Genomic DNA, 19,664 nt, shown 5'->3' with positions numbered 1-19,664 from the left:
GAGATCCAGCACTGTGTTGAACTTCTGTTGAGTTTTTTGAATTTCTAAAAAAATTATCACAATTTTTCTTTACTGTGGGTGTTCCTTGATCCTAGTAGAAATGTCAAAAAGAGAATTTTTTCTAAAGAGTGTGTTTGTCCTCCCTCTGACTTTGATTCTACCTTCGTTAAAGTTTTAATTTGTCTTAGGACTTATTGCCACGCTTCAGTACTTTCTCTGCAGTTAGCATCTAACCTTTGCTGGAGGAGATCTATTAAAAAAATAGGTCAAACTAATATAATAGCAATGTATGCAAAGCTGGGTTATTTGGTCTCTTGCGTTAATAACTGGAGGGTTGAGTTGGAGAAGTCCAGAATGATTTATCAAAGAAGGAAATCAGAGTTTAAGAATATATATGCAAATGATCACATTAATATCTACAGCAGTGTTAAATATGTGGCTCTTGCACAGTGTCTGGAACGAATTAAAAATCATATTTGGCATGAGTCTTCTATTGAGTAAGGAGGGAGAAATCTGTTTGTGTTCCATTGAAGATACAGAGAAACAGACATTTTAAACTATTGTACGTAAAGAATATATATTATACACTAGCTTTATTATCATTACCTCTTAGAAACTTCATCTCTAGCTTACTGTAGCAGTATATCTCTTCTACCAATTAAATATTGTTTCTAATTATGGCATTAAAAAGAAATTTTCATATCATATTATGTGAGAGAGCCCCATGTCCCAGTATTTAGTAAAAGCAAAATATTCTTATATACCATGAAATGGAAAAAAAGAAAATAAAATTCAGTTATCTTTTGTTTTTCCCTTTAGAGGCAGTCCATGCTGTGACTTTTTAATAGTCATGAAGAATGACTTCATCTTAAGATGTTTTTAGAGGGAAGTAACGGCATTTAAGAGATTGAAATTTGCTTATGGGAACGTAATTGCAGCAATAGTAGAATCAATTGTGGAATAGTTAGGAGGGTTGGAATGAATATTTGGAGAAAGGAAATGTTGAAAATGAGGAGTGAAATAGTATCAAACAAGGTAGGAGAGGAGCTGATGGAGAAGGCATTGAGTAAAAAGAAGAGAGACTACAGGGATACTTGTCTAGATTGTTAGTGAGGTTTTTCTTCTGCACACTGCATTTATAGTGATAATTTGTTGCCTCTAACTTGTCTTTTCAGTAATTCAGTTCTAAGTTTCAGAGTAGCAGCCATGTTAATCTGTATCCGCAAAAAGAACAGGAGTACTTGTGGCACCTTAGAGACTAACAAATTTATTTGAGCATAAGCTTTCGTGGGCTACAGCCCACTTCATTAGATGCATAGAATGGAACATATAGTAAGGAGAGATATATACACATACAGAGAACATGAAAAGGGCTCCCACCTTTTCATGTTATATATATATATACACACACACACATATAGAGATCTCCTTACTATATGTTCCATTCTATGCATCCGATGAAGTGGGCTGTAGCCCACGAAAGCTTATGCTCAAATAAATTTGTTAGTCTCTAAGGTGCCACGAGTACTCCTGTTCAGTTCTAAATGTTCAGATTATCAAAGTAAAAGCAAAGCTAGAGAGAATTGGCTCCATTTTTTTTTTCTTACAGAAAGCTAACGATTATCAAATAAAGAATTTAATTTTTGGTAAACTGTTGGCTTAAAACTCGACTGGTCTATTTAGTGAAGTCGGCCTGATCAAAAAGATGAAACAGCAGAACCCCAGATTAACTCATATATGCTACAAATTGCAGTTTTTTTAACAATACTATCAATTTCCACTAGGAATACTGGCTTCAGCTCTACAGACTTTATTTGTTGCAAGAAGTTTGGAAATAGTGAAGGAATCCTGCATTGTTAAAAGCTTCCTTTGGAAGTGATCTGTCAAGAGAATACAGTTTAGAGCTCTGACTTATAAATTTCAAAGTTAGGACACAGTATTTTAGAAACAACTGCTGCTTTGCAGGCTGACTTGTGAAGTGGCAGAACCATATCTTAAAGGTGTAGCATCCCTGCTCAGAAACTGAAAAGACTGAGCTTCAAACTGGATTCCCCTGACATACTTCATCCTAGGGGAAACTGATTTTCAACAAAGCAAGATGTTAACAGCTTTCCTTAGAAGAGTGACATGTTGCTGCTGTTATAGTAGTTTTTCGGAAATGCTTAGGATGAGGTAACCTTTTGATACTTGCATAATATTAATGTGCAATTTTATTGCTTATATGATCATAGTGTATTGGACATGACCATCTGTTTTGTGCATCTGTCATTGCAGTGTATACTGTAGATATATCTTGTAGTCATACAATTAGAATATCTAATCGTGAAGTGCAAAAAGAGAATTGTAACTGATGCTGTATGTTTTGTAGTAGTTTCATTTGTTGATATATGTTCAAGGTTTTTCCTGTAAGACTGGTTTAGTGAGGAAGCCATCTGGAGATAGTGTTTAAAAACAGCATTCTACCACTGAGTTGAGAATTTTTCCTTCTGTGCCATTGATGTGATCCCTGAACATGTAGTGTGTCTATGTAGGTTCTGCCCCTGTGCTATTGAAGTGCTTTCCACAAATAAAATGACAATAATAATTTTCTTTCCTGTTAGCAAGGAGTAAAATTGGGTTTTGTTTGGGATTTGGTGGATTTGTTTTGTTTGTTTGTTTGCATAGGCACTAAAGTGGGGGTATTATTGTGTATAACCTTGGAGAAAAGGTGAGTTGCATTTAGTTATAAATGCATGGGGAATAGTGTTCATTATTTTTTCATCTGGCAGTGAGTTACATATTCTTGGACATGTTCCTATGAAAATTCTTACTCCTGCAGTCACAAGGACCCCCGGAACAGTTTCATTGTTGCAGTCAAACATAGCTGCAGTGGAAGACCCTGGTTCTAGTCAGTCTCTCTCTCTCAAGTAATTAGGACTTGTCCCATGGTGGGCTTAGAGAATCAGGACAGGAACCTTTACCTGGGCTCTGTACAATGGAGAACAAGTGACTAATTGACATGATGTGTTGCTGAGCAGGCAAGCTGATGTGTTCTGAACAACCTTGAGCTTTCTCATGGTATGGAACTTCATTCTTAAAATATCTGTGATAGTCAAATAGATGTTACAGAAGCATGAATCACTAGCCAGATTTGGACGGGAATGAGTTTGGTAGATCTTTATCTCATAGGAGTATCTTGGTGTTGGATGATATCGGTTCTGATAACTGTTAACATGTCTCTCTTGTGAGTATAGTAGATAGATTTAAAGGCCAGAGGTTTTTATTAAGATTTTTATTTCTGGATGGTAATTTACCAAAATGGTTTATCTTTCAGGGTTTTTGCATGTGTAGCAGGACTTAGTAGTACAGAATTTCATCAAATGAATAAAATGTTTGAGAGAACCTGGTAGCTTAGCAGAAATATTGTAGTGTAAAACTACAGTTCATCAGCAATATCTGGTCATAAGTGATGGATGCCTCTGTCCTAGTATCTTATCCCCCCACAAACACACACAAAGAGAGACAGACAGACAAAGGGAAGGTCTTGCTCATCTAAGGTAAGTAATGCTTCCAGAAACCTGTCATCCAGCAAGAAGTTCTGAGCATGTGTGACACTTCTGACACCTGCAGTCACCTCCTGCAACTACCACCATGTTTGCTCCTTTAAAAAAAAATAACACCATTATATTTACTATAAGTGTTGAACAACAATCAGAGCTCTTGCTATCTTGAAAAATATGAGATGATTGCTCTAATCATGCTGTGGAAGATGCTAATTTATTCATAGACTCATAGACATTAAGGCCAGAAGGGACGATCTTGATCATCTAGTATGACCTACTGCACGTCGCAGGCACAGAACCTCGCCCTCCCTTGCCCACTCCTGTAATAGGCTCGTAGCCTCTGGCTGAGTTACTAGAGACCTCAAATCATGATTTAAGGACTTCAAGTTAGAGAGAATGTACCACTTACTCTAGTTCAAACCAGCAAGTGACCAATGCCCCACATTGCAAAGGAAGGCAACAAAAAAAAAAAAATCCAAGGTCTCTGCCAATGTGATCTGGGGGGGAAATTCCTTCCCAACCCCAAATATGGCAATCAATTTGACCATCGGCATATGGATGAGACTCACCAGCCAGACACCTGGGAAAGAATTCTCTGTAGTAACTACGAGCCTTCTTCATCTGATGTCCTATCTCTAGCCATTAGAGATATTTGCTAATAGTAGTCATGGATGGACCTTATGCCATTAAAGGCAATCGCATCATACCATCCCTCCATGAATGTATCCAGCTCAGTCTTAAAACAAGCTAGATTTCCCCCCTCCCCCCCCCAAATACTCCCCTTGGAAGGCTGTTCCAAAACTTCACTCCTCTGATAGTAAGAAATCTTTGTCTAATTTCAAGCCTAAACTTATTCATAGCCATTTTATATCCATTTGTGTGTGTGCTGGCATTGGCCTTTAACTTAAATAAACACTAGGCAGTTATCCCTCTGATGTATTTATAGAAAGCAATCATATCTCCCCTTAGCCTTTGTTTTGTTAAGGAGCTTGGCTTGTTTAGCCTAAGTATCCTCTTGTAAGGTAGGTTCTCTGTTCCTCTGATCTTTCTAGTAGCCCTTCTCTGCACCTGCTCCAGTTTGAATTCATCTTTCTTAAATTATTGGAGACTAGAATTGCACACAGTATTCCAGATGAGGTCTCACCAGTGTATATATCATTAGTATAAAGCTAATAACACTTCCCTATCTCTACTGGATATATCTCACTTGATTCATCCTAGGATAGTGTTGGTCTTTTTCACAGCCGCATCACGTTCATGCCTCCTAGTCATCCTCTGATCAACCAATACTCCCAGGTCTTTCGCTTCCTTTGTTGCCTTCAATTTATAAATCCCCAATTTAATCCCTAAATCCAAGATTTTGCTTTATTAAATTTCATCCCATTTCTATTACTTCAGTTTTCAAGGTCATCCAGATCTTCTTGTTTGATATTCTGGTCCTCCTCTGCTTTGGCAATACCTATCAACTTGTGTCGTCCACAAATTTTATTAATGCACACCCACTTTTTGTATCAAGGTCATTAATGAAAATGTTAAATACATTTGGTACCAAGACCGATCCCCGGGGAACTTCACTAGTAACGTCCATCTGGCCTGACAGTTCACCTTTCAACATGACCTGTTGTCTCCTTTTTTAACTAGTTCCTTACCTGCCTTTCAATTCTTGTATTAATTGCCATCTTCTCCAATTTAACTAATAATTTCCCATGTAAAATTATTAGTGAAATCCAGGTAGATTAGATCTGCTGCATTTCCTTTGTCTAGAAAATCACCTCTCAAAAAAAGAGGTCAGGTTGGTCTGGCACAATCTACCTTATGTAAAACCATGGGCCTGTAGTTGCTGAATCACTTTTTTCCTGTTTCTTAAATATAGGTACTATATTTGCAGTTCTCCTCCCACAGAGTACGGCCCTGAATTTATGGATTCATTAAAAATCCTTGCAATTGGGCTTGCGATTTCATGTGGCAGTTCATTTAATATGCATGGTATAAGATTTCCTTATTCGGGGGAAATGTTATTAATTGACTTCCCAGTGAAAGTAAAGTCTCACTATGGGAAAATAGCCTTCTCAAAAATCTAATGTATGTTCTTGGTTTTCAATATGCTTTTAGGAAGCTTGAATTTTACAAAAACCTCAGTGATTCAGGCAGGGACACTTTATTTCCTTATTACACAATTATCAGATGAAATTAACATTTCTTTCATTACCTGCTAGAAAAATCCACTCTTCTGGCCTAAATATAACTGACTCTTTGTTACCAACTTTCTCAGTCTTAGTTGATAATTTCCAAGAAGTCTGAGCAAAGATTATACAAGCCGTATTCTTCCAAGGAACACTCTTAAGATGTTTCTTCTCAGGGACTTGTTGGTTGAGAAAGCTGATAATGAGATACAGAACTTTTAACCTCTGGTTCATTAGTCTGAATGTGGAACTACAATTTAAGCAACTGATTAGTTGTGGTGGGAAATAATTTCATTTTTGTCCAGTTTTGAATGGTCAGGTATATAGCAATATCTTTCTGTCATCATTTGATTGAAGACTATTTACACTACATACCTAACAGATTAAATAGGGACAGGTAGGGTTTGAGCCATGTTATCTCTGAAGTTGTTAAAACCGTGCATTATATAGACCCTCAGATGTTTTATCATTGTCCTAAGTCCCAGGTAGTTTGTTTAATGCAATGGAGATACCACTGTGCATTTTCCTTCAGTCTGGATTGATGACTCTAAAGTAGCAGAAAATATTATTTTATGGGTGATTAGTAAAGAAAATAATATTAGGCTTGTACTTTTAACGTTATGATCTTTAAAGAGAGACTGAAAGTTTGGAGTGAAGTGGAGAAGAGGGTTCTCTTCTCTGCTTATTTTTTTAAAGCTTAGACATATCTGGTAGATCACTTTTTCCTGACTGTATTACAGGAACTTTTGATTTTCTCCAAAGCATATTTTTAGGGTGCCCACTCTTTTTCAATGATTAACAAAAAGTTAATCTGACATTGAAGTTAGAGATGTTAACACAAACAGATTTAAACACAAAGCAGGTTTAAATAGTCTGATCAAATAAAATCCCTCTCTCCTCCCCTTAAGTTCCTTAACTTTCACTCTAGCCTCATATTTTCTGGATGGTAAAAGTTAAAGTGAGTTGGGAAGACCTTTAACTCTGTCTTTTCCAAGAAACATTTCAAACAATGAATGGAAAGAGAGAATGTAAAACTAGTAATGGCAGCAGGGAAAGAAATTCCTTTAAGCATTTTTTCTTCATGAATCTCTGCTGACTTAGGGCATGGCTACACTTGCAAGTTAGGACACCTGGGGCTGCTTTAATGCGCTCTAACTCCCGACCCGTCCACACTAGCAAAGCACTTAGAGTGCCTGGACTCTACAGCCGGGGTGCTCCTGGTAATCCACCTCCACGAGAAGCATAACGCTTGTTGTGCCTTGGCTGAAATGCCCCAGCGTCAGTGTGAACGAGGTGTTGCATTACTGCGCTTTGATCAGCCTCCAGAAATGTCCCATAATCTCCTTAAGTCAAGTGGCCACTCTTGTCATTGTTTTGGAATCGACTGTAAGAATGCGGATATCCACTTTCAAAGCTCCGTTTCTGACAGTGGGCATGCTTATCTGCTCTGGGACAAAGCAAGCCATTAGTGTGGAATGTTGCTTGCTGTGAGTGTGCTGAGAGAGAGATGGGGGGATGGACTGAACTTACAAGACAGCATGCTGACACACACTCAGCCCCCCAAAAACCCACTCACTCTCCCCCCACTTACACACAACACATTCCCCGCCCCCCACATTTGAAAAGCACGTTGCAGCCACTTGAATGCTGGGATAGCTACCACAATGCACTGCTCTTTGTGGTGTTGCAAGAGCTGCTAATGTGGCCACGCCAGTGCGCTTCCAGCTGAGAGCGTAAACACTCGGCAGCATTTTCGCTGCTGTGGTCTCCGAAGGCTGGTTTAACTCCCAGCACTCGACATCTGCAAGTGTAGCCATGCCCTAAATTATAGTCCATAGTTAATAGATCCATAACTCGGCTTGCTGTGAAAGTTTCCAAATCTCTGCCGTAACTGAAATTAAGGACTTTAGTTACAAGATTCTTATTTAATCCTGTCTTAAAATAGAACTATGTTAGTGATCTAATACTGTTCTTCCATTTTCTTTGGCCAACTACCATAAAAATCTGTCAAAAGTCATCTTGTTCACTTTGCTATCGCCTGGAGAATTCTGTGATATAACTCTTCAGAGTCTGGTTTGCTGTCAGCTTTTCTATTTATTTCAGTTTTAACATTTCACTTCAAACCTTATCCCCAATGAAAATATATCAGTCTCAAGGATAAAACTTGTGAATACCAAAACAAAGAATTCTTTCAGACTTCCACTAATATCCTTGTCTGTCAGCAACTCACATTCTTTAGTGGCCTTGTTGGTTCTGCCTAGCCATTTTGCCTTTCATACTTATTGAGAAATATCTTATTTGCGTCTGGGCTTAGATTATTTTTAAGTTTATTTTTCCGTATAAAATGTTAACACTCTCCTTTAACTCTTTCCCTTTATTTTTGCTTGCATATATTTCCTGTAATTTTATCTGTTTCATGTAAACAGTTTAATTTTCCTTATCTTTAATTTTCAGTTCTGCATTCCTATACATACAACAGAGTTATTATGCTTATGGTTTCTGAGTGGTAAACAAGGATAGCAAGCATGGTTCTGTAGTTCTGAGTTCAATTACTAGCTCTGCTATAGACTTCTTGTGTGAGGTTGGGTAAATCACTTAATTTTAGTGGTGCTGAGAGAATAAAATTATCCATATCCTTAGTTGAAAAAGTGGTATTTCTATATAAAGTCTGAAGCTGGACTAACCAAAAAAGAAAATCACTTAAACCTGTCTTTCCCTTTAAATACAAAATCCAGGCACCTAACAAAGATTTATATTTTGGATGACAAGTGAACTTTAACATTTAGCTAAAACAGACCAAAGAGAGGATAGAGTAAAACGAAGTTCATATAATTTATAAAAAACCTCACCAATCACGATCAGTGTCACACCGCTTACATTCTGAAATCCACCTTCCTGAACTTCCTTGCAGCAAACTCACTTCCCAGGTGCATATGGGCTCTCTATCCTCAATGGATTTTTTTTAAAAATGTAATTACACACTCACAACACTAAGAGTCCAAGTCTTGGGAACTGGGTGGTTCTTGGAGGGCCTATGTGTGCTCTGGTGCTGGGGTACCCCAGGAGCCTCCAGCATGGAGGAGGGTTCTAAGATCTGTTTTCTCTGGGGGCCATGATGGTGAGCGGAGGCGGAAAAGCAGATGGATGGAGGACCCCAGTCCTAGTGGGTGGTGGAGAGAGGAGAGTTGTGGGACCCCAGGTCCTGATACTGCAGGGAGGGGGACCCCAAGGCTGGAGAGCTGAAAGGCAAGGAGGACCCTGAGGCAGGGGGATGATAAGGGCTGGCCTTGGCCTTGAGCTGGTATTGGAAGACCCCACCCAGTGCTGGGAGAGGGGAGAAAGGGCAGTGAAAGGGGGAGTGTGGGGTACTGGGAGGACACCAGTGGTAGGCAACGGGTGATGGAGACTACTGGCTAGCACTCACCTGTGCTAGGGGTGAGGGGGGGCCCCCCTGTGCTGGTGGAGGGTCCTGCTGGAAAGGGAAGAGTCTATCCGAGGCGGAAGGGCAGGGTTAGTGTCAGCCTGGGTCAGCCTGCCCTGGCACTAGTGGTTGTGGGGCACTAGGACCCTGTAGCGGCAGGCAACGCCAGGAGACGTTGGAGCAGGCTGGGTCTGAGTCGCCCGCTGCTGCTGCCGCAGAGACTGACCCTCCTGGGGGGCTGCGGGCAAGAAAAATAAATAAATGCCCAGGCCGGTGAGTATGGGCCTGACCCCCGCTGCTGGTGCCAGGCCCCCCGCTGCTGGTGCCCCGAAGCGTGGCACCCCCCAAAGTGCGGGTCTCGGGCTGGTTGACCCGGTCCGTCCTATGAACGGGACGGCTCTGCCCCCAGTGGTTGCCTCTCTTGCGGGGAGCCACACATCTCTCTCTTTTTTCTGACAGGGGTATCTCCAGGCTGAACTGTTCCCTGCCTTCACTGTGTATTTCCCAGCAAAGAGTCTGTCTAAACAGACTTGGTTGCTTTCTCTTCAGAGACTGGTAAGCAGCAGAATGATTGCTGCAGATATAAGATACCATGCAGCACTTCCCATGCAAGCCTACTTTATTCTTAGTTAAAAGCATTAGAGAAAACATAGTAGTTCCAAGTTCCATCAGAGCTTGAGCTCAAAACAAGCACAAACTGTTATGAGGCCTCACTAGGCCAAGTCTGTCCTTAAGGACTGGGGCATTCGGTGGACCAGGAGTTCTGTCAGGCTAAACTCTGGACTTTCATCCAAAAGTATTTTCTTTGTCTGTTGCTTTTCGGATAATTCAGTTTGAATTAGAATATTCATTTCTCCCCAGGGAGTGACTTGGAGGGCTGATAACAGAGGAAGTTCATTAGGATCCCCTTCCCTACTACAGAAGAAACATACAGTGCAGCAACAACACATGCTCAGTTCATTTTAAATGCATTGTACTCCAAAGGTATTAACCCCTAATTCAGTAAGGTTTCACTTATCTCAGTAAAGCTTATCTTAATTCTATGAGGTTTGTTCAGGACTCTACAGATATTGTCAGTCTGTCAAATCTCTTACTATGCATTCTTTTCCACTGCTTCTGCCCAGCTGAACTGGACTTTTCTCTATCTATTCACACAGTCCGGACACAGTTGGTAAGAACCTTCTCCTTTTCATCTCTTGCCCTCTGGAGCAAACTTCCTGTTTCTCTTCAGACTGTCATTTTTCAAGTCTCATAAAAAACATGCCTTACCTTCCTTGCCTGTGACTAAAATTACAAAAATTAAATTTATATCCTGCTGTAGTGTTGATCCCACAAGCTCACTAAATGCCTGACCAATCAGATAAATATTGTGCAGCTTCCAGATGCTTGTCAGTTTAGCTCTAATTGTATTATTTCAAACAAAAATAATATCTGAAATAAATATTATATATTGTAGGAAAGAAAACTGTTTTGTCCCTGAGATAGACAAGATGACCATAAAGGTCTTTTCTGTCTCTAATTTCTGATCCTATGATTCATGAGCAACTAAAAATACATTAGTATCTGTCCAGAAGGGTTAGTGACCATTAGAGATGCAATTATGTTCTTCTAATTGAAGGCATCAGTAACACCCTCAGCTAGTATCTCAGCCTGACAACTTCAGTGCTGTTTAATCATCCCGGAACCCTGAGAAAGCATCCCAAACTGAAACTCATGTAGAGTACTCCCAGTTGCTGCAACTGAGACTACTTGTGTGAGTATGTCTTGTAGAAATGGACCCTGGATAATATATTCTGTAGGAGCTACTCACCTTGAGTAAGCGTTGCAGAATCAGGCCCACAAAAAGCAATATACCTAACGTATACATGCACACAACTAATCCTTTAAACCATGTCGTATATGGTACTGCTTTGGAATGGACTAAGAATTCCCTATGAATGTTTGACATTCAGTTTGTTACTATCACCTTAAAACTATGCGAATCCTTTTTCAGCACTGCTTTGAGTTAAGTAAGCAGCAGGAGTACTATTGCAGCCTTGATGATGCAGAACTTTAGCATTACTTTGCCAGCCTAATTCTTCAACAATCATAAAAAAATTCTCCAGTGTATTTCTACTGTATTTTTGCAGTATAAATAAAATAATTAATTCCAAAGAGGAAAGCAGTGGATGTGTTATTCCTTGACTTTAGCAAAGCTTTTGATACGGTCATCCACAATATTCTTGCCAGCAAGTTAAAGAAGTATGGGCTGGATGAATGGATTATAAGGTGGACAGAAAGGTGGCTAGATAGTTGGGCTCAACAGGTAGTGATCAATGGTTCCATGTCTAGTTGGCAACCAGTATCAAGCGGAGTGCCCCAAGGGTCGGTTCTGGGCCCGGTTTTGTTCAATATCCATTAATGATCTGGAGGATGGCGTGGATTGCACCCTCATCAAGTTTGCAGATGACACTAAACTGGGAGGAGTGGTAAATACGCTGGAGGATAGGGATAGGATACAGAGAGACCTAGACAAATTAGAGGATCAGGCCAAAAGAGATCTGATGAGGTTCAACAAGGACAAGTGCAGAGTCCTGCACTTAGGAAGGAAGAATCCCATGCACTGCTACAGACTAGGGACCAAGTGGCTAGGCAGCAGTTCTGCAGAAAAGGACCTAGGGGTTACAGTGGACGAGAAGCTGGATATGAGTCAACAGTATGCCCTTGTTTGCCAAGAAGGCTAATGGCATTTTGGGCTGTATAAGTAGGAGCATTGCCAGCAGATTGAGGGACGTGATCATTCCGCTCTATTCGGGTTGGTGAGGCCTCATCTGGAGTACTATGTCCAGTTTTGGGCCCCACACTACAAGAAGGATGTGGAAAAATTGAAGAGTCTCCAGCGGAGGGCAACAAATGATTAGGGGGTTGGAGCACATGACTTATGAGGAGAGGCTGAGGGAACTGGGATTATTTAGTCTAGAGAAGAGAAGAATGAGGGGGGATTTGATAGTTGCTTTCAACCACCTGAAACGGGGTTCCAAAGAGGATGGATCTAGACTGTTCTCAGTGGTACCAGATGACAGAACAAGGAGTAATGGTCTCAAGTTGCAGTGGGGGAGGTTTAGGTTGGATATTAGGAAAAACTTTTTCACTAGGAGGGTAGTGAAGCACTGGAATGGGTTACCTAGGGAGGTGGTGGAATCTCCTTCCTTAGAGGTTTTTAAAGTCAGTCTTGACAAAACCCTGGCTAGGATGATTTAGTTGGGGGTTGGTCCTGCTTTGAGCAAGGGGTTGGACTAAATGACCTCCTGAGGTCCCTTCCAACTCTGATATTTTAGGATTCTTAAGTTAAATAGCAGTCTCTTACTGTCCTGGGATTCCATTGCATAGATAGTAGGTTTTGCCTTGAGAATTCCTCTATTTTTAGTCTGGATTCATTACTATCTTTACAATATTTTATTATGTACAAAAATGCCATATGCATACATACACATAGCGCTGCCAAATTTAATTTGCAAAGCAGAGATTTTTTTTTTAATTTAAAAAGAGAAGATGTACTACATATGAAACTAAGTTTCAAACCCTCAAATCTTGGCAAATCAAAGACCTCTTACACTGGAACGTCAAGAGGGAACGTGTTTGGGGCCTCGTAAAACCAGAACATAGCAAAGCTTTGCCAAAACCAAAACATGGCAACATAAGGCTACATTTAGTTAAAAATAAACTACCTGTTAATTAAATGGTCCCTAGTGGATGCTGAATTTTGTATGGCTCTTTGTAATTCTTCATCTGAGCCTGTAATCCTCCATTTGCGAAAGAAGGTCCTCTTAGGATTTTTACTTTTAAGGCACTTTGTCTAGTAACTTCTCAAGTATCTGAGATGGTAGTATATGCTTAAAAATGTATGTTTGCCTGGCTTTATTTTTATTTTCCTTTAATGACAGGGTATCCTAAGTACTATAGTATTCTTTGCTCACAAGCTCCCCACTATTTTCATCAAAACAAGAATTGCCCTTTCTTCAACATGTATGTCTTTCTCCAACAATGCTGAGTATGTCTAAAGTACCATGAAATTCTGTATGAACAGAACTCAAATTTTTCAAGTGTGGGAGGTAAATTTATTTTGACATAGGTCATGAAAATGTTTCCAAACAGTCAGGATTGTGTATCTGTGAGTCATATGGGGTCAGCCTTGTGGTCAGATGATCGTAACACTTTTTGTGAGAACCAGCTCCACCTCCTGGATTGAAAGGAGCAACACTTTTCTAGGACAAATCTGCAGAGCTACTGTATGGTCATCTGTGTATACATTACATGTATGTGACAGGGTAGCATGCATGCAGATGGAGCTTCTGGCAGAACTTTTCTAGTTTTATCAAGTATAGAGTAGGGTATAAACACTGCTTGTGTAGTAATGCAAGTTTAACCAAATAAAGGACCTCTGTGCTGATCATACTTATTCAGAAGTAAGTCCTGTAGGAATCTGTGTTCTTCTATTGCTAAGTAAGAAATAATATGCAGCTATAAAGCCTGCTTGAAATGCACTATGCAGATGTGCAGTTTCTGGTTTGCTATAAGTAATAAACTTTCTGAAAATTCAGTTGCAGGAGAGAGAATTCTTTATCTGCAGCAGGATCTCCCTTCTCACCTGTCTAGGCTGGGAGGGGCTTCTCCAGAGGTTCTTCACTGCCCTCTGCCCCTTCCCAGGCTGGGTGTTGCAGCAAGGGTGGGGGTTGAGCAGAGGAGCTGTCATGTTGCTCACAGGATGGGAAGAGTAAGAAGAGCCACACTGAGGCTTGGTCTACACTACCCCCCTAATTCGAACTAAGGTACACAACTTCAGCTACGTGAATAACGTAGCTGAAGTCGAAGTACCTTAGTTCGAACTTACCTTGGTCCACACTCGGCAGGCAGGCTCCCCCGTCGACTCCGCGGTACTCCTCTCGCCGAGCTGGAGTACCGCAGTCGACGGCGAGCACTTCCGGGTTCGACTTATCGCGTCCAGACTAGACGCGATAAGTCGAACCCAGAAGTTCGATTGCCAGCCGCCGAACTAGCGGGTAAGTGTAGCCAAGGCCTGAGCTGTGTGTATCTTTTATAGTAGTTGTGAATGGCTAGCCAACTACAAAAGCAGTTTCTCCTCCCTTGGTGTTCACACCTCAACTGCTAGAAGAGGGCCTCATCCTCCCTGATTGAACTAACCTCGTTATCTCTAGACTGATTCTTGCCTGCATATTTATACCTGCCTCTGGAAATATCCACTACATGCGTCTGACGAAGTGGGTATTCACCCACGAAAGCTTATGCTCCAATACTTCTGTTAGTCTATAAGGTGCCATAGGACTTTTCGTTGCTTTTTACTGAGCTGCTGGCTTCTTTCTGCTCCCTTCTCCCCTCCTGTCAGAAAGGTGGCAGGTTGGTGAGAGCTCTGCCAGCAGCAACCCAGCCTGATCAGCTTCTCTATCTCAGGAGACAGGGAAGTGGGGCAGGCAGCTAGTTGGGGAGGATGCCCTCCTGATCCTTCCCTGCCCTCCCCACTCCCCCCAAGGAAGAGCTGAAGCTTCTTACATTTAACTGAGACTAACTCCAACCCTGGCCATAATCCCCTCACTTACAAAAATATTCTTGAGTTGTCAACACTGACATAATGTTAAAGTTTAGACAGGCAAAGTTAAGGTTCTCTTTCTAATAGTGTGTTTACAAATTAATGTATTAATTGACAACTTTCCAAACTTCTGCATATTCAGGTTGGTAATTATAACTTTGTTTCACAGGTGTTTTTGTAAATGGGAAATAATTCGATGGCCTTAGATTTAAATCTAACAGTGTTTTTGCTTTGGAAATGTAAGTTTCCATAAATTATGGTTGTGTTTTTGTGCTCAAAGTAATGTTAAGGAGGAGAAGTGTATTTTTTCATAAAAAGGGAAAACATCTGCATTCTCTCATCCTCTGGCCCAGTCCCTGCAGGAAAGTGTGGAGAAACTGATTGGGACATGGAACAGGGTGATGGTGATTAAGAGAGAATGAAGGAGCCTGGCCCTAGGTAGTGTAGCAGGAGCAGGACTTGGGAGAGGCCACCACTGGGCTGGTGTTAGGAGTGAGAGGATCTCCCTTCTCACCTGTCTAGGCTGGGAGGGGCTTCTCCAGAGGTTCTTCACTGCCCTCTGCCCCTTCCCAGGCTGAGTGTTGCAGCAAGGGTGGGGGTTGAGCAGAGGAGCTGTCATGTTGCTCACAGGATGGGAAGAGTAAGAAGAGCCACACTGAGCTGTGTGTATCTTTTATAGTAGTTGTGAATGGCTAGCTAACTACAAGGCAGAGAGGGATATGAAGATGGGGAGGCATCAGAGGAGGAAGAAAGCGGTATCTGGGGCTTGCAGAGGAGAGTGACAGGATTTTGCAGTGGAAAGGAAAGGATTGTTGAGGATGAGAGTCCTAGGAAGCATGTCAGGGAATGAAACTGGGTAGATGAAGGAAACTAGGACCAAAGAGAAGTAGGGAATCTGAGGGGCAGAGAATGCATGGGGTCTGGATGGGGAAGGGACTATGAGAATGGGAGAGAGGGAATGGCAGGCAACAATCTGAAAATTGCATGGGTGTGGTGGCTCTGGACTGACGAAGGTGAACGAGAGGAAGAAGCTCTGAGAGCTGAGGGGTAATGTTCTGAGTAATCGGATTGTGAGGGAGCAGGAGACTGCAACTCCAGCAATTTCATGAACTCTAGGGCTGAATTTCCAGCCCTGCAATTTCTGGGCTGCAGGGGGAGACTGTAGCCCAGTCCTTCACAGTTCTTAAACTGTGGAGTCTCTGGAGCAGGTATTATTGTAGTTTCATGATCATGAAAAGGATAAGGGGAGGTGAGGGGTTGGGAAAGGTGGTCCATAGGACAGTCTTTCCCTTACCTGAGGTTTTCAGAACTCCCAACAGGGGCAACTTAACTATTTCACTCCAGGCTCTGTAAGGAATAAATCAACAGGAACACAACAATTCAGTCTGCAGTTTTAGATTTAAGCACACACAAACATAAGCAATTAGAGCATCCCAGATATTCACCTAACATCTGGAACGGTATTGAGTAATTAACAGCAGGTTTGCAGTGGCCAGTTTCTCACCCACCGGGGAGAAAAGGTGTCAGGAAAAACGTCTCAAGATGACTTCAGAGGGCTGCTCCCAAGTACAATCTATTAGCTAATCTTTTATAAAACACCCCTACTATATCATCACTTTTCTAACTTTCCATAAACTTAATATCAGAGACGTCTAGACTCAAGGTTTTCCAACCACCAAGGTTTTTAGTCTCACTTGTTTACTTGTTTGTCCCTCCTCCTATTCTGATTAGCAGAAACTAAGTTCTGACCTTGCTTCTAAAAGCCTGTCTCCAAATTAACCCTTAAGTACGTGGTGTTCTATTTCATTACTTCAGAGTGGCTGAATGCACACAATATGGTTGCAATTAGCTTGATCACATTCTGGGGTATACACACCCCTGCCCTGCCCCCAGACAGCCCCTGTCTCCAGCCAGCCCCGCACTCCCTGCCCGCAGCCAGCCCCTGCTACACCCCCTGCCCTGCCCACAGCCAGCCCGTCTCCAGCCAGCCCTGCACCCCCTGCCCTGCCCGCAGCCAGCCCCTGCTGCACCCCCTGCCTGCACCAGTCCCGCACCCCCTGCCCTGTCTCCAGCCAGCCCCGCAGCCAGCCCCTGCTGCACCCCCTGCCCTGCCTCCAGCCCTGCACCCCCTACCCTGCCTGCAGCCAGCCCCTGCCTGCAGCCAGTCCCACATCCCCTGCCTGCAGCCAGCCCATCTCCAGCCAGCCCCGCACCCCTTGCCCTGCCCGCAGTCAGACCCTACCTCCAGTCAGCCCCTGCCCTGCCTCCAGCCAGCAATTGTACGTAATATATAATTTTGTTTTTATTTATATAGTTATGGAAAGTAAATAATACATGGAAGAAATGAAAGGGGTTTTTTTTATTATTTTTTTTTTTTAGTCATCCCTGCCGGGGCCCTGCTGAAAATGTTCGAATTGGGCCCCACACTTCCTTAAGTCGGCCCTGCCTGTCATGGCTGTGTAGCTAACCATGCTGTGATTTCCATTGCTTACAACATATCATTGAAGTGCTGTTAACCAATATAACTAGGGCCCTACCAAATTCACGATTATGAAAAACGTATTACAGACAGTGAAATCTGGTCCCCCCTCTCCCCACCGTGAAATCTGATCTTTTGTGTGCTTTTACCCTATACTATACAGATTTCATGGGGAGACCAGCATTTCTAACACTGGGGGTCTTGAGCCAAAAGAGTTGCAGGAGGGTCACAAGGTTTAGGGGGATCAAGTATTGTCACCCTTACTTCTGCGTTGCCTTTAGAGCTGGGCGGCTGGACAGTGGCAGCTGTTGGCTGGGTGCCCAGCTCTGAATGCAGCGCCTCACCAGTGGTAGCACAGAAGTAAGGGGGGCAATACCATACATTGCCCCCCACCCCCAATTCTGCGCTGCTGCCTTCAGAGCTGGACAGCCAGAGAATGGCGGCTGCTGACCAAGAGCCCAGCTCTGAAGGCTGCAACCACCCTCTACAATAACCTTGTGACACGACCCCCCACCCCCCAGCTCCTTTTGGGATCAGGACCCCTACAATTACAACACCATTAAATTTAAGATTTAAAATATCTGAAATAATGAAATTCACAATTTTTAAAATCTATGACCATGAAACTGACCAAAATGGACCGTGAATTTGGTAGGGGCCTAAATATAACTGCATATTCTGCAGCATCTTACTGCAAAGTAAAATTGAGACTGGCGTGTGGAGGAAAGTGTTTCAGCCACTGGAGAACTGCTGTTGAAAACCACAGCTGCACCGATTTTTAAATGAAGACTTTTATTTTAAATACATGTAAAATACTTTTTCACCTTCATGCTTGACTATTTAAACATATTTAAATGTTAACTTGAAGAGGCTTCTTGTTTATGCGCACATAACTGTATCCTGAACTTACTAAACTCTGATGCAGAAGGCCTAAGTTAAAATTGATGCCAGGTTAGCAGAGAGCTCCTTCAAGTTGCTGTTATACTGCAATGTGCTCACTATGCTGTGGCTACTATAAATCATTCTGCTCATTCGGAGACGTACATGGTGATACCAACTTCTGAATCCCACCACGCCAACGCACGTTTGTTGCCCTTTAAGTAAGACTTACACCCCCCCCCCCCCCACCACCACCACCACTTTCCCTCATAGTCCTCTTTCACTGTCCCTTCTCGTTCCATTAGAAGGAACTACTTTTAAAATTAAATTTTTATATTTAACGAGAATTTGGAATAATGGGTCTCAGCCAGCCTGAGTACAGTATTTGCATATTGTATGATTACTGAGCTATACCATACAATGATAATGCAGATCATATGCTGAGTGCAGGAGAATGCACATATGAAAAATAAGTGTATAGTTGCAGGTCAGCTACTATACAGCATCCCTGCACTTCAGGTGACTCAGACAATCTCATTTTAGTACAGTGATAGGTAGATAGAAATACTATATAGCATATTGATTTATTAATATTACATTAAGCAATCAAATATAGAAAGCTGTGTGCCCTATGCTGACTATTTTCACAGGTGACTAATGACTGGGTCAACGAAATGATTAGATGCTGTCATTTTAGACTGTGCTGAAGGTGTGGGATTTTTTTTATGGCTTTATTCCTCAAATGTACCTCTTTTAAAGTTAGCACTTTAGCTGAGGGAAGACTTTTTTTGCTCTTTTACTTTCCTTAAAATGTATAATTTGTCATAGTAGGCTTTCATCAACATCTGTACAGTTTTAATATGCTGGCTATATTTACATTTCTTTGTATTGACTACAGCTGCATTTGCAGTCTTGTTTAGTTTTGAGATTTTTCAAAGCAGCTTAGTTCAGAAATATTTTTTCTAATGAATAATATGTTGTACTGTGACAGTTATTTCTTGGAGCAGTAATATAAGGCAATTCATTTGCTTATAACTTTTTTTGTATTAAAATATTTGTTGTAAATATTTCTGATTTTACAGGTAGTGGTTCAGTTCCAGATTTCTTTCGCATTATGAAGCGACAGTTTACAGAGGCAGAGTGGAGGGTAATCAAGTCCATGAATAACGAATGGATTCAGCTAGATATGTTTTATAGGCACTGGGTAATATCTTTTTCTTTTTAAAAAACACAAAGTATAATCTCTCAGAGAACACACTTTATAAAAGCAGTACTTAATGTCATGATGTAAAACTTCATTAGCTGCACACACAGATACGATTATCATTAGATTATATCCTTGGTGCCTCAGAATATCTGTAGGTGTGCAAGATGGTCTGTGCTGCAGCTGGAATTCTTAGGAAGAACTGTGGCTGGCCTTATGCATACATGAAAGTACGGTGGAGAGGTTCCTGGTTCATCCAGCAGAGGACACAATCTAGCCCTTGATTATTTCAGAATTGTAGGTCATTTTGTATTTATATATGCATTACAGCACCATGGATTTGTATTGTTCCTACAGATGAGTAAACTGCCT

At 41.6% G+C, this 19,664-nt stretch overlaps 1 protein-coding gene across 1 annotated transcript in view; it reads left to right on the top strand.

The window, feature by feature from the left end:
• The window catches only part of AASDHPPT (aminoadipate-semialdehyde dehydrogenase-phosphopantetheinyl transferase), a 53,233-nt gene that overhangs the window by 10,592 nt on the left and 22,977 nt on the right, over positions 1 to 19,664 (top strand). Inside the window, exon 3 of the mRNA XM_005289983.4 lies at positions 19,171 to 19,292. Within this exon, the coding sequence (XP_005290040.2) occupies positions 19,171 to 19,292 (122 nt within the window). The remainder of the gene's footprint in view (positions 1 to 19,170; positions 19,293 to 19,664) is intronic.

This window comes from Chrysemys picta, chromosome 1, assembly GCF_011386835.1.
Source record: "Chrysemys picta bellii isolate R12L10 chromosome 1, ASM1138683v2, whole genome shotgun sequence".
NCBI lineage: Eukaryota > Metazoa > Chordata > Testudines > Emydidae > Chrysemys > Chrysemys picta.
The sequence above is the reverse complement of the archived record's forward strand: the minus strand, read 5'-3'. Positions and strand labels throughout refer to the sequence as shown.